The sequence below is a fragment of the Canis lupus genome, chromosome 26, assembly GCF_003254725.2.
Source record: "Canis lupus dingo isolate Sandy chromosome 26, ASM325472v2, whole genome shotgun sequence".
Taxonomy (NCBI): Eukaryota; Metazoa; Chordata; class Mammalia; order Carnivora; family Canidae; genus Canis; species Canis lupus.
The window spans coordinates 19288847-19304717 of record NC_064268.1 but is presented as its reverse complement, the minus strand read 5'-3'; the positions used below and the strand labels follow the sequence as shown (position 1 = coordinate 19304717).

At 43.6% G+C, this 15871-nt stretch overlaps 1 protein-coding gene across 1 annotated transcript in view; it reads right to left on the bottom strand.

The window, feature by feature from the left end:
* LOC112676739 (small G protein signaling modulator 1) overlaps positions 1 to 15871 on the bottom strand; it is a 51291-nt gene that overhangs the window by 2791 nt on the left and 32629 nt on the right. The window contains exons 14-20 of the mRNA XM_049102130.1: positions 15323 to 15391; positions 12799 to 13389; positions 10350 to 10474; positions 8353 to 8435; positions 4381 to 4490; positions 3098 to 3194; positions 1853 to 2020 (exon numbers count right to left, since the gene is read on the bottom strand). Coding sequence (XP_048958087.1) covers positions 1853 to 2020; positions 3098 to 3194; positions 4381 to 4490; positions 8353 to 8435; positions 10350 to 10474; positions 12799 to 13389; positions 15323 to 15391 — 1243 coding nt within the window. The remainder of the gene's footprint in view (positions 1 to 1852; positions 2021 to 3097; positions 3195 to 4380; positions 4491 to 8352; positions 8436 to 10349; positions 10475 to 12798; positions 13390 to 15322; positions 15392 to 15871) is intronic.

Here is a 15871-nt window from a genome sequence, read left to right as displayed (position 1 = left end):
ACACTTAACCGATTGAGCCCCCTAGGCACCCCTGATCAGATCTTTAAAGCAGAATAATCCTAAACCAGATGTTTATCATAAAGAAATCATTTATTGGAGGAAAAATGCACTAAGACCATGATTCCCAAACTAGCTACCAAGGTACCCCAGGATGCCACTGTGAACTCACGGAGATTGTGAGGGACACAAAATAATATTCCACATCTGTCCAACACCCCACAAACCAGTATGGTGCCAGGGAGGTCACAAATTGCACTGCATTCCTATCAATGACTTTATATCTTTGCAATGCTAGGTTTTTCTGCAAGCAATTGAAAAACCAAGTTTGAGAAAAAAGCAAAAGCCATATGAAAATCACTGTGGAACAGGAAATAAGTGAAGGTGATGGTGTACAATCTGGTTCCAAGGTTTGGGAAGCTGTACAAAGCCAACAGGTACATAATCCCATTAATCACTGTACTTATCTAAGAATGAAATAAAAATATTATTTTCTTTTGACTGTGGAAAAGATGATATGGGAAAAAGTTTTTTCAATGAACCCGGTAAATGCCATGTGGTTTCTTGGGTTGGATGCTAGAGCAGAAAAAGGGCATCGCTTAAAAACCATGCAAAGGGTGCCTGGGTGGTTCTGTTGGTTACGCATCTGCCTTTGGCTCAGGTCATGATCTTGGGGTCCTGGGATCGAGTCCAGCATCCAGCTCCCTGCTCAATGGAGAGTCTGCTTCTTTCACTCCCTCTGCCCCTTTCCCTGCTTATGTCCTCTTCCTCTCTCTCCCAAATAATAAAAAGATCTTTAAAAAGAGGCAAAATCAAAGTCTGTAGTTTAGTTAAGAGTAATGTACCAATGTTTACTTCTTAGTCATGACAAATGTTCTAGGACCAGGTAACATAGAGACATTAGGGGTGGCTGAGTGGAGGGTATCAAGAACTCTTTGTACTATCTCTGCAACTTCTCTCTAAATTTACACTTATTTCAAAATAAAAAGATTTTAAAAAAATAATGTTTCTGAGGTGCCTGGCAGGCTCAGTTGAGACAGTGTGAGACTCTTGATCTTGGAGTTGTGAGTTCCAGCCTCACGCTGGGTGTAGAGATTACTTAAAAAATAAAATCTTTAAAAAAAGGTTTCTGGGGTAAGGTCAAAGGCAGCTTTTCTTTTTCTTCTTTTGCTTTTTTCAAAATTATCTTTAGTTTTCTAAAATTTTAAATAGTGATAATAGTAGCAAGAGCTTCCAGCTACAGGGCCCCTCCTATGAGCTGGGTGGGTATCACGTGTAGGCTTTATCCATGTTGTCTCATTTAATTGTTCCAATATCTCTGTGAGGGAGGTGTTAGTATCATTCTATCCCCAAGGAACCTGAAGCCCATAGACATGCAGTCACTTGCCCAAGGTCACATAGCTCCCAAGTGGCTGAGATCAGAATCCATACCTGTTTGACTTCAAAGGCTGTGCCTTTCTCACACCATTTCAAATGCCTCCTTGCGGCTGCTTTTGTGCATATCAGCCCTTCAAAGCAGACACTTTTACCCCATTTGACAGATGAGGAAGTGACACTTAGAAAGAGGAGGGGTGACTTATCCATGGGCACAGCTGGTTAGTGGCAGAGGCAGGTTTACCCGTGAGCCTCATTTCAACACCCATGCTCCTTCTGCTAGATTCCTGAGAAAAATTCATTCTCTGTGTTACAAGATGTCAGCTCATCCATTTGGAAATAGACACAAGAAGCAGATGGAACCTCTGTATATCCCCTTTACTATGTGTCAATCTCAACACATCTCCCACCCTCTGAGGCCCCAGGACGGGGCCTGTCAGAAGCCCGCACCCCACCGATGACACTCTGGTCATGCAGGTACCGTTAAAGAATTTGATGATGTCCGTGAAATCCATATTGTTCTCCAAGATGATGTCACGGTAGACCTCGACCAGAGCCAGTGCAATGAACAGGACATAGTGGGCGGACGAGACGTGCTTGGCTGCCCAGATGGTCTCCCAGACAGAGAAGACGTCATCGTAGACGAGTTCTGCCAAGACACCCAGCACGCACATGCATGGGGAGAGGGTCAGCCACAGAGCTCACAGTGTTGCCCTCCCTCTGGGAAAATCCCAGGCCAGCTGTGCCCTGTACTTCTGCCCTCATGCAGCGGACAACAGACAGAGCTCAGGTCAGGAGGCAGGAGGCCTGGACTTGCCATTTGACCATCAGAAGCCTCAGTTTCCCCAACTGTCAGTGCAGACTAGCGGGGTTCTAAGTTTCCAGCTTCTGTAGGGGAGAAACTGAGCATGGTGAGCTTTAATTTACACTGACCTATCCCTGCTCTGCTCCTTGACCGGTGTTCCCCCTTCTCCCTGTACCTAACAACTCCTTTAGCACCCATGGGGGTATCCCCTGGCCTCTGCACACAGGCAGAGCTGGCGGCTGCCACTGGGGCTAGCCAAGAAACTAGAGAGAGCGGTGGTGGAGAGACGGCTTCCTGTACTCAATAAACTCAGTCCAAATCCAGTCCCACCGCTTACTGGCAAGGTGACCTTGGGCTAGTTACTTCCCTGACACCAGCCTCTTCCTCTCCTCCTCTGTAAGCAGGGTGAGGCTTGAAGAGAAAGTACATAGAAATGGCTCAGTGCACTGCCTGGCATTTAGTAAACACCTCCCTGCAGGGTAGAAACTCTTATCAGCATCACCCTCATTTTGCACAATACCAGTGTGCAGTGCTATACCCCATTTCTAAGTCACATGGGCACCATGCTGCACAGGACAAGGGGTGCCTTGCCTCTGATAAGCAGCATAACAGAACAGGTAGGAACTAACTGGACTTAGGAGGTGGACAGAGGTGGCCTAAGATCCTGTCTCTACTGGTTACATCCCTGAATTGAATTCTTGGCCTAAATTTCCTCATCTGTAAAATAGGAACCATGACAACACCTACTGCGTAGTGTTGTTACAAAATAGGGCAGGTGAGTCAACAGAACTCGACAGATGGGTGTTACTCTCTTCTTCCAGCTTCGCTCCAACACTCCCAGCTTGCCTCCATGGCACCTTTCTTCCCCTGAGATTCTACTGCAAAGAGTCTGGGAACAAGTCCCTGGTTTGAAGTCAATACCTCGCTTGAAATCCAGCAGGAACCAGCGGTAGCAGAAGTAGAAGTGAGTGTAGTCCCCATTCTGATGCATCAGCTCAAAGAGCTCTGAGTCCAGAATCTGCACAAGGGAGAAAAGGTTGGCATCAGCCTCCCGGCAGGAGGCTGCACCAGAGGGGTCCGCTGAATAAAGGGTGGTCCACCTTCAGACTGGATGCCATTCAACCCCTTAGACCAGGTAGAGTTAAACAATGGGCCAAAGATTTGAAGTGAAAATTGACCCAGTTCAGGTCAACCCAGTTGTGTCCCCAGAGAAGATATGCAAATAACCATAAAGCACATAAGAGATGTTCGGCATGATTAGTCAGGAAAATGCAAATCAAAACCATGATGAGATACCACTCCACACCCACCAGGACGATAAGGGTCAAAATGGCAGACAACAAGGTGTTAGTGAGGCCGGGGAGAAACTGGAACCCCTGTATGTGGCTGGTGGGAATGTAATGTGGTGCAGCTGTAATATCACTCCTAAGTATATCACTAGGAGAAAAGAAAATGGATGGCCACATAAAAACCTGTACACGAATGTTCACAGTGCACAATTCCCAACAGCCCAAGGGTAGAAACAACCCAAATGTCCATCAATGAATGACTGGATAAACAAAATGTGGCAGAGCCATCCAATGGAACATCATTTGGCAAGAAAAAGGAATGGCCTATTGACACGCACTACAATGTTGAGGCACTTTGAAAACATGATGCTAAGTGAGAGAAGCCAGACACAGAAGTTATGTTACTGCATTTCTATGAAATGTCCAGAATAGGTAAACCGATGGAGAAAGAAAGTAGATTAATGGTTGCCAGGAGCTAGGGAGAGGAAATTATGTTACCGTGGTTACAGGGGTTTCTTTTTGGGTGCTGAAAAGGTTCTGAAATTAGTGATGGTTTCACCACTGAGATTATTCTAGAAACCATTGGATTGTATATTTAAAAAGGGTCAATTGCATGGTATGTGAATTATAGCTCAAAAAAGTTGTGTGTGTGAGAAATATACCCAAATGTTATTTTGAGGGAAAGGATCAGTACAAGCAAGCATCTTTTTAAGGGCGAGAGCCATATTTTGTTTATTACTGTAGCTACAGTGCCTGGACTGAATAAATGCTCAGTGAGAATGAATCCAGTGGAGCTGATCTGAGTTAAAATGAACTGAATTGAGTTGAGTTAGGTTAAGCATGGCTGTTACGTTGATTTGAGGTCCATTAGGCTGAAGCGGAAGAAGGTATATTATTGAATAGGACTGGTCATACCTGGATCAGTGACCTCATGTTGGCAAAGTGTGTGTCCATGGCGCCTCCATGGGGGAAGTTCTGGTTCATCCTCTTCATGAGCTCCGTGAAGCAGCTGAAGGCAAGGGCCTCTGGGGAAAGAGCACAGAAGAAACAGTCACCTCTGCCAGTGCCCAAAGAACCCGAGCTCCCAAGGTGATCCCAAGGTCAAAGGCCTGGAGCCGGTTCCTGAAGTCCACAGCCAGAGGAGAAACATGCAGAGGAGGGAGCATCAGTGTATCCCACTTCAGAGAGAGCTCTGCAGTCATTAAGTACTTCCCACCTGTGAGGGGCTGAAATGGCCTTTCTTTTAAGAGATGATGCTGACACCAGACGTTCTTTTTATTTTTGTTTAAAGATTTATTTACTTATTTTAGAGAGCAGGGGAGGGGCAGAGGGAGAGAGAGGAAGAGAATCTCAAGCAGACTCCTCATTGAGTGTGGAGCCCAACTCGGGGCTTGATTTCACAACCCTGAGATCATGACCCAAGCTGAAACAAAGAGTCAGATGCTTCACCAACTCAGCCAGCCAGAAGCCCCCAGATAGTCTTTTAAAAGATCCCAATTTACTCTAATAAAAAGTTGATGATGTTCCGTTGGTCCCAAACTTTTTTCTTTTTCGAAATTCTAACAGTTCATGGGATTCTGAAGTCTGGGAACCACTGAATTAAAATGGCAATTGTCAATACTGGAAGGGTGCTAACAGGCAAAGAATTATGCAAAGAAAGGGTCCAATAACTGGGAAATGCTAGAGAGGGACTACATATATTGAGAAATTAAAGGCTCTGAGAAGTCCTGCAGTAAAGAAACCAGTTTCATATTGTTTCAGCCAGCATTTAGAAAAATTTGTTTGAAAATGGTACCTTTTTCTCCCTCTTCTAACATCTGGTGTCCTTTAAAGCACAATAGTTTTTATTTTGTTAAGTCCAATTTATTTATTTTTATTTATTTATTTATTTTTTTATATTTATTTCTTTTTTTAAAAATTTATTTATTTATTCATGAGAGACACACAGAGATAGGCAGAGACATAGACAGAGGGAGAAGAGGGCTCCATGCAGGGAGCCCAATGTAGGACTTGATCCTGGGACTTCGGGATGCCACCCTGAGCCAAAGGCAGATGGTCAACCACTGAGCCACTTGGGTGTCCCCAGTCCAATTTATTTTTAATTATTCCACTATATTCTTTTGGTATCATAACTAAGAAATCGCTGCTTTACACCCAAGGTCACAAAGATGTATGCCTGTTTTTTTCTAATAATTTTACAGTTTTTACTCTTATATTTAGGTCCATGATCCATTTTGAGTTAGTAGTTTTTATATAGTATGAAGTAGGAGTTTGACTTCAATTTTGTGCATGTGGATATTTGGTTGTTTCAACATCATATGTTGAAAAGACTCTTCTTTCCTCACTGAGCTGAAATGTCTTGGCACCCTTGTCAAAATCAACTGACATAAATGTACCAGAAAGGCTTCTTTCTGGACTTCCAATTTTATTTTACTCATCTACAAGGTCTATCCTTGTCAAAGTATCACACTCTATTGATTACTATAATATTCTAGTAGGTTTTGAAATTGGGAACTGTATGTCCTCTAACATCTTCTTTTTCAAAATTGATTTTCATCCCTTGCATTATCAAATGAGTTTTAGCATCTGCTTGCCCATTCGTACAAAAAAAAAAAATGCATCTGGGATGTTGACAGGATCACACTGAATCTAGCTCAATTTGGAGAGTATTGCCATCTTAACACTACTAAGTCTTCTGGTCCATAAACATGAGGTGTCTTTCCATTTATTTAGATGTTTAATTTTTTAATTTTTAAAAATATTTTCTTTCTTTATTCATGAGAGACATACAGAGAGAGGCAGAGACATAGGAGGGAGAAGTAGGCTCCTTACAAGGAGCCTGATGCAGAACTCGATCCCAAGACCCCAGGTCATGCCCTGAGCTGAAGGCAGATGCCCAACCACTGAGCCACCCAGGTACCCTAGATCTTTAATTTTTTAAACAATATTTTACAGTCTTGGTATACAGGCATGCCTTGATTTATCACACTTTTCTAATACTGCATTTTTTACAAATTGAAGGTTTGTGGCAACCCTGCATCAAGCAAGTCTACTGATGTCATTTTTCCAACAGCATTTGCTCACCTCGTGTCTCTGTCACATTTTGGTAATTCTTGCAATGTTTCAAACATTTTCATTATCATTGTATTTGTTGCAGTGACCTTTAATCAGTGATTATGACTTGCTGGAAGCTCAGATGATTGTTCGTAATTTTTTAGCAATAAAATATTTTTAAATTAAGGTATGTACGTTATTTTCGAACTGTGCTACTGCACACTTAATAAACTATAGTATAGTATAAATATAATTTGTATATGCACTGGGAAATCTAAAAATTCATTTGACTCACTTTATTGAGATCTTCACTGTATCACAGTGGTCTAGAACTGAACCAGCAAATCTTTCACTTCCTCTCTTAAATTAATATAAATCTTCTTTTAGATGCTATTACAAATGGGATTGCCTTCCTAAAGAAATACAACTGACTTTTGTATATACATCTTGTATCTTGCAACCTTGCTGAACTTTTTTTTATTAGTTCCAGTATTTTTTTAGAGGGGGAGTGGCAGCGAAAGAGGGAGAGAAAATCAAGCAGGCTCCATCCCTAGTGTGGAGCCCAACACGAAGCTCGCTTTCACAACCCTGACATCATGACCTGAGTTGAAATCAGGAGTCAGACACTTAACAGACTGAGCCACCCAGGTGGCTCCTCTAATACTTTTTTTTCTTATTCCTTAGGATTACTATATACAAAAATCACATCATCTGCAATAGACAGTTTTATCTCCTTTCCAGTATGGCTACCTTTTGTTTCTTTTGTTTCCCTAATTGTCCTGTCTAGAACCTTTTTTGTAGCAAAAGTGGACATCCTTACCTTACTTCTGATCTTAGGAGGACAGCAATCAGTCTTTCACCTTGAGTATGAACTAGTTGTAGTTTTTTCTTACGTACCTTTTATGTTTAGGAAGTTTCCTTCTATTCCTAGTTTGTTGAGTGTTTTTAATATGGAAGGGTGTCAGATTTGGTCAAATGCCATTTCCTTGTCAACTAAGACAACTGTGTTATTTTTATCCTTTATTCTATTAATATGGTGAATTACACTGATTCATTTTCATTCATTGAACCAGCCTGTGTTCCTGGGATAAATTCTATGGGGTCATGGTAAATAGTCCTTCTTAGATCTTGCTGGATTCAATTCACTGTTTGGCTAAGGATTTTTCTCTTTATTTTTTTTAAAGATTTTATTTATTTATTCATGAGAGACACAGAGAGAGGCAGAGACACAGGCAGAGGGAGAAGCAGGCTCCCTGTGGGGAGCTCGATGCAGGACTTGATCCCAGGACCCCGAGATCACAATCTAAGCAAAAGGTAAATGCTCAACCACTGAGCCACCCAGGTGTCTCAGGATTTTTGTCTCTATATTCATAAAGGACACCAGTTTGTAGTTTTTTTTTTTCTTGTGATGTCTTTGTCTAGTATTAGTACCAAGGTACCAGTGGGCCCTCATATAAGGAATGGTCTTATAGAGTGAGTTGGAAAGTATTCCCTCCTATTCTTTTTGAAGAATTTGTAAATAATTGTTTGGTAGAATTCACCAGTGAAGACATCTGACCCTGGGTTTTCCTTTGTTTCCATTCACATTTGTACAATCTGTGGCTAGCAAAGGCCTGGCTGGGTGTTGGGCACCTGGCAGTAAAAGTGTTAGGCCTGGCTAATGTGGAAAAATAAGATGTTTTATTTCACCAGGACCTTGTTATGTTCACCAACAGGTCCTCTGAGCACCTGTACTGACCCATTCCATGGAGTCACAAAGTGAGGTTAACATCCTTCCTATGTAGTAGTAAGAAAATTGTACCTCTGGCCCTGGAGTGGGGAGGACATACTCACCATCATCCAGGATGACCAGCAATGGAGCTAGGAGGTCACACATGCCCTGGACATAGCCGATCTCAATGTGCTGCCAGATGTAGCTATAAGAGAGAGACAAGGGGCCTAAGGATGGCGATCATGACCCGTCTCTCCAACCCAATTCTCTCCCTCCTCCCTACACAGTCCCCCTGCCCTCACCTGAATTACTCACTCCTTCAGCTCCCTGCTGCATGCCTTTCCCCAGTCTCACTCTCTTCGAACATCGTATTCTCAGCCACCACAATGGCCTTCCTAAAGCCCAACTCAAAGAGTCCACCACTTGTTCACAGGCTTCCCACTACATGACAAAACAATGTGCAAACTCCTTCACTAAGGGTACAAGGCATTCAGTGTCTCCTCCCTATCCATCTTCACAGTCCCATCATCACTTCCTGGCACTTCCTCTTCTCTGGCACACATTCATGCCCCTGTGCTTTGCCAGTTCTGTGCCTGGAGTTCCCATTTGCCCCCTTAATAATAATAATATTTACTGAGCATTTATTGTATACTCAGCCACTAAACATGTATTGTACCATGAAATTCTCAATCATATGAGAAAGGTATTATTATATCCCATTTCACAGATGAGGAGACTGAGCCCACAGATAAAAGTGACACGCATAGAGTCATACACCTAATAATAAGTGGCAGAGACAGGATTTGAGCCCAGATGGCCTCACCACCAGGTATGCATATTTTAAGTGCTGTCTTGAGTCTCTCCTAATTTTGCCAAAGGCCATCTTCAATGTCACCACCTCTGTGAGGCCTTCCATGATTTCTCCCAAGGTTATAACCCAGCAAAAGTCAGTCTATGTTTCCTTCACCTCCAGTACCTCTTCATTCTAATGTAGCATACTATATTAAAGTTCATTATATTTGTATCTCCTCAACTCCAATTTGGGGGTCAATGACTGCTAGAGGAGACTGTAAGATAGAATATAGTACTTGTTAAAAATGAGTTAGAGCAAGAGCTGGCAAACCTGTCCTGAGAAGTCCAGGTAATAATTACTTTCAGCTTTATACACCTTATGTTCTCTGTACTCAACTCTGCAGAAGCAATCATAGATACTATGCAAACAAAAGCACATGGATGAGTTCTGATAAAACTTTATTTACAAAAATAAGTGGTGGCTTGGATTTGGCCTGTGGGCTATACTAGTAATTTGTGAAGCTCTCAGTTAGAATAGCATCGAGAAATGTCCAGGATGCATTATTAAGCGTATAAAGCAAGCTGTACAAAAATATAGTATTCATCCCATATAGGTAAATTTTTTTAAAAAAACATTAAAATATGTATGTACTCATGTGATATATAATATACTATCTATTCTGTGATTTCACACATATTTTAAACATAGCTAGCTAGCTAGGGAAGATATTCACTAAATTGTTAGCAGTAGTTTCTTCTCGTGAGGGGAATTATGACTGGAGAAGGAAACAGTTTCTCTTTAGACCTTATGAACTTCTGGTTTCGCCGGTTGATTTAGGTTTTTAATAAGCTTGAGTTACTTTTATATTTTAAGAAATAAAATATTTAGCATGTAGTGAAAAGTAATAGGAAGTTCCAGGTCTTGGCTTAAGGAAATAAAGCACATATTCTAGAGCCCGAGAGATGTGAGTATGAGTTCCTGCTCAGGTAACTGCCCCGCTGGGGGACTTGACCACCGTGGTAGTCCTCAACCTCCATTTCCTCACCTGTAGAAGGGGTAATACTTACCCCACAGGCTTACTATGAGGAATAGGTGAAACAGTGTTAGTAAAGGGCTCAGGAGAGAGTACCCGATATACAGTAAGTAAGTGCTTAATAAATGCTGTTATTATCATTGCTCTGATTGTTATCTTATTGTCAGTGTGGGCTGGAATACGTGCCAGATTGGCAAGGTGCCAGCTGTAGAGGCAGGGGGCTCCCTGTAGCCCTCGCCTCTGCCACCACCTCCCATGCCCCTACAGATCCCCCTACTCCCCACCCCAGCCACCTGCACATGATGTTGCGCAGCTTCTCCAGGTTGGCGGGCGTGAAGTACCAATAGTTGCGGTCACACCTCTGGACGTCCTTCTCGATGCGGTGCAGGTTCACCGTGTACAGGTCCAGGAGCTCTGGCTGCAGGCCCCCAGGAGGGGAAGGAAAAAACAATTATACCCCAACTCCTCCTAGAGGTCAGATTCCAGAGGTTTTCCCTCCTCCTCACCCTCTCCAGCTGCCACCGAAAAGCCCACATCCTCTCCCTGAGCCAGGTAGGTCTTTGATTTCATTTCTGTTGTTTCCTGAGAAAGTACCTTTTCACTTTGTATGATGAAAGTTTTTTTTTGTTTTTCTCCCTTTTATGAAACAAAACAATTCTCTAAGGTGCACAGACTAAGACTAATTATCCCCGCTGAGTGGATGAGGGTTATAACTAGCTGGAGGTCCTCCCTGTTCCCTGCTGAACACCGGACTGGAAGAATGGAGGAAACGATTAGGAGTCTGGTTCTGGCCATATGCTGGACTTGCTGCCTTGACCTCACCTGATGAAAAGGTGCAATGATATGCGAGAAAAATAAGGAGCATTTTTTAAAGATTATTTATTTATTTATTCATAGGGACAGAGAGAGAGAGAGAGGCAGAGACACAGGCAGAGGGAGAAGCAGGCTCCATGCAGAGAGCCTGATGTGGGACTCGATCCAGGGTCTCCAGGATCACGCCCTAGGCTGCAGGCAGCGCTAAACCGCTGCACCACCGGGGCTGCCCAATAAGGAGCATTTCAAGGCTAAAAATTAACCCACAAAAGCAAGAAAATATCAAATCTGGCTTTTGTCATGAAGGAAGCTCCCAAATTGGCAAAATGTAAGCTTTGATTGAATGGTTTTGGGGTCCTTCTCCACCAAGGTAAGGAATCTAGTAAGAGACTTTCCTGCATTAAGGTGGACCCCCAAAGAGCCTCATCCCCAGTAAGGGAGCCCTGGAAGAAAAACTAACATTTGGGGTCCCGAGGACCACTGCCTGTCTTGAACAGAGGTGTCAAATGAAGTGTAAAATACAGCTCCCTGGATAATTAAAGGCCTCAGATCAGGTTTACAGCTCATGCAGCTGGATCATCCAAAAGCAAAAATAAATTCTATGTGAAGGCAGAGAAAAATCCAAGACGACAGCTCTCCATCGGGAGCAGCAGACTGGAGAAGACCCCAGAGATACTTCTTGAGACACACAAAATGAACAGAAAACCTGATGTGTCTGAATGTTTCAGCAGAGATTTAGAAAACTGGCACACCTTGGAGGATGGGGAAGTGAAATGATGATTCATATGAAGCAAATGCAGGAAAAGAAAACAGACAAGGAAATGAAGATGCACGTGGAGAAAACAAAATTTTTGTACAGGAAAGAAAAAAAATAAGTGCATCTTCCTACATGGTATATACATTATGTTGTTATACTACTGTGAACACTAAAGAGTCATTTAACTAAAGTTATTATAACTGTAGTGGATGGATGGGGCTGGGAAGGTGTCACTGTGTGGTGAGGGTGTGGATGTGGAATGTCTGGGATTAAAGAAAAAGACAATAAAGATCAAGAAGTAGCAACACAAGTATGTTATTCACATACTTTACATACTGTTCTTTACAGACGGGGTAAACACCATATAATTTGGGCAGAAGGGGCACCTGGGTGGCTCAGTGGTTGAGCATCTGCCTTGAGCTCAGGTCATGATCTCAGGGCCCTAGGATCAAGTTCCGCATTGGGCTCCCTATAGGGAGCCTGCTTCTCCTTCCTCCTATGTCTCTGCCTTTCTCTGTATGTCTTTCATGAATAAATAAACAAAATCTTAAAAATATAATTTGGGCATAATAAGTAACTGCTACTGCCTCTGGGGGAGAGCTCCATGGGAGCAGGTGGAGGCACTTCTGGTTTCCTATTCAGCCTTGTCTGACTCTTTAAACTATGGGCATGTATATCTTAGAAATAATAAGTTCTTTAAAGGAAAATGGATACACCATTGCCTGGCTCAGCAAACATCCCATTCAACTGACATCCTTTGGTTTAGACTTTTTGGCAAGAAAGGAAACTTAAGTATTTAAAAGATGCTGGACCTGATTGACTGACAGTTCACTGCACATTAGGCATGGGGGACTGGACTCACTAATACAGAGAACAGCTCAGGAGGGAAGGTACTCAACTGGTAGAGAAACTGAGGCTCAGAAAGACAAAGTGATGTGCCTCAGCTGGTATTGAACCCAGGATGGTTAGAACTCCAAAGCCTGTGTTCTTTAGGTTAGTACAGTATAGTTACCGTCTTCCTTCCCAAATCGGCTTCTCCAGGGCAACCCCTGTGCTGAGGAAGATGTGACAGACCAGAGGTCATTCTGGGGAACTGAGGCTCATGGGACACACCCACCCTCCCACAGCTGTTTGGGAAGAAAATTGAGTGGAGGAGAATCCTGGTAACTTACAGAGTAGGTGACGCCGCTGGAAGACACAGGGGACGCCTCATTGTTGGCAGAAGTGGCCACGGCCAGAGAAGCCAGGGCAGGGAAGAGACTTTCCATCTCGGGCTCTTCTGAGAGATTGTCCCCACTGTCCACCTGGCTGTGCTTCTCTGCCTCGCTGCCCCCCCAGCCCTCCATGGCGGCCCCCTCCTTTTCGGGCAGGGCCACGTCCATGCTGCCAGTGAGGGACATGAACTCATCCATGCTCTCATTGGCAAGGAGATCACTCTCCAGGCTGTCCTGCACGGCCAGCTCCTCACGGGGGGCCTCGTCCCGGGAGGTGGTGGCCTCACTGCTCTGCCCGTCATCCACGCTGCTGTCCCCAGGTCGAAGAGCCAGGGGGGCATTCCGCTGGGCATCCATGACACTGTCCTCTGTGCTTAGGCTGGGCTCTGAGTGCTCCGAGAGGCCCGAGGAGAAGTTGTGGGAAGAAGGATGGCCAGAGTCTGGAGAACAGGTGCCATTCACCAGGTTCCCATTGGGGATCTTGGGCTGTTTCTCCTCCAACCTGCCTTCTGCTTCCACTTGTTCCACTTCATCCACAGACTCAAACACCTGAAGACAAGGTTCAGAAAAACAGAGACTAGGATGTCCATTATGGCACTCCTTCCAGCAGCATCCTAAATATCCATCAGCAGCAGACTGGTTCCATTATGGAACATGCATGCAGAACACTATACATCCAGGAAAAAGAGTGGGGAGTGGAACCAGGTATAATATATGCTTCCGTTGTGAAAAATTAAAAAATGGTCTATTGCAAGGAAACACACAGAATAATCCAGAAATAAGGAAGCATTGAAATTGCCTAAGGAGGGAGTACTAGGGAATTGAAGCAGCAGGGAGCATACCTTTCATCTCACAAAATCATATACACATAATTTTTTAAGTAAAAAATTGGTTAATAATATAGGAAACAGCTAAAAAAGCATATTCTATCCATGTGGTTGGTTATTACAGAACTACTTTCAAAAGTAGTGAGATGTATATACAACATTGTGCAAAAGCCTCCAGGATAGGGGATCCCTGGGTGACTCAGCGGTTTAGCGCTGCCTTCAGCCCAGGGCGTGATCCTGGAGTCCAGGGATTGAGTCCCACATCAGGCTTCCTGCATGGAGCCTGCTTCTCCCTCTGCCTGTGTCTCTGCCTCTCTCTCATGAATAAATAAATAAAACTAAAAAAAAAAAAGCCTCCAGGATACATCTCAAAGACTTACTTGTCGTTCTTTATATTCATAGGTCATATTCCATCAGGGATATAGTATAAGACCACGTTCCAAGGTGACATGAAATATTTCTTCTCTGTCTGTTTGTGTCACCCATTTGATTTGCTGTTAAAATCATGTTTTTGAGTTTTAAATTTTTCTTCTCGATTTGTTTTAAATCGTAAAAAATTTAAAAATGTACTTAACTCCAAAGTCGGAACCAGAAAACAAGGGATATTCAGGGAAACGTAGATTCTTCTCCTGTGCCCTCCCCATTTCCCTGTAGGTAACCATTCTGATTTGTTTCGGAATTATTCATTCATTGTTTTTCAAAATAATATGTTAATATTCATATTTCCTCTTTTTATACAAAAGGTGACAGAGTATGTGTATTTTGGGGGCTTTGCTTTTTTAATATTGAGTGAGATGAGTTAACATTTCATTGCATAATATGGAAAGCTGTGGAACAACACATATGATAGCATTTATGTAGAAATGTTCAAAAATTACCAAACACTGCAGTATATCCTTTACTTATTGCATATATAGTTCTGTGTATGTACAGACAAACAAAAGCATCTGGAAGGACACATAGCCAAATGATGATATGTCTAGGGAGGGCAAGTAGGGATTAGGAATGGTCAAAGTCAAACAGCTTTCTCTGCAAGATTTTAATTTTTTGGTAAGATTTATTTATTTATTCATTCATTCATTCATGATAGACATATATATAGAGAGAGGAGAGGCAGAGAGACAGGCAGAGGGAGAAGCAGGCTCCATGCAGGGAGCCTGACATGGGACTCGATCCCGGGACTCCAGGATTGCGCCCTGGGCCAAAGACAGGCGCCAAACCACTGAGCCACCCAGGGATCCCCGAGATTTTAATTTTTTTACAAGGAGAAGAGATTCATGTATTACTTATGTAACCAAAAACTCCAGTTTTAATGCTTGTAGAAAAAGCTAAAACAGAGGATCCCTGGGTGGCTCAGCGGTTTAGCGCCTGCCTGAGTCCCAGGATCGAGTCCCGCGTCAGGCTCCTGGCATGGAGCCTGCTTCTCCCTCTGCCTGTGTCTCTGCCTTTCTCTCTCTCTATGTCTATCAGAATAAAAAAATAAAAAAATTTAAAAAAAAGCTAAAACAAATAAACCATAAGTGAGACCTGTAGATGACTAGCGTCCATTCCCTTTACTCCAAGCTGGAGGGAATGTGTGGGTGGAGTGGGGAGGGAAGGACGGGGGGGGGGGAGGGGGGGGGCGGGGCGGTGAGGGGGGGGCCTCCGAAGGTCACCTGTGTGCTGCTGCTGGAGTCACTCTGCAGGCGGACATGCTGGCGGCCGGAACTGCAGCTCTGGGAGGACTGATAAAAAAAAAAAAAAAAAGTGGCCAAGAGAGCAGGGGTGAGGCTGCATCCAGGCTCTGGGGCCCTGCACTCAGCTCAGGCACGGATTCTGCAAGTGAGGTCTCATCTCTATTCCTGACTTGGGCAGGCCCATCAGTGCCTCTGCTTCCTGTCTGTACAAGGAGAGTGGGGGGCAGGGGAACTCCCTCTACTCCCTGGAGCCTCCTCAGGAGTCACACAGCAGCCCCTGGACCCCACCTCCCTGCTACTCCTGCAACCAGAAAACCTCACCTTTAACTGCCCTGTACTTGAGACTTCCAGTATTTAAGTTCAACTCTGAGTGACTGGTTGGCACTAATAGCCTGATTTTTTTTTTCAATCCCCTCTCTGTGTACATGCTTTTGCCCTATAACTTCTAGTTCCTGCTTTGGCCAAGTGGGATGTCAGCAACCTCACCAGTGCAGAGGTTTAACCGGTACCCATGTGTTTCCACTTTGT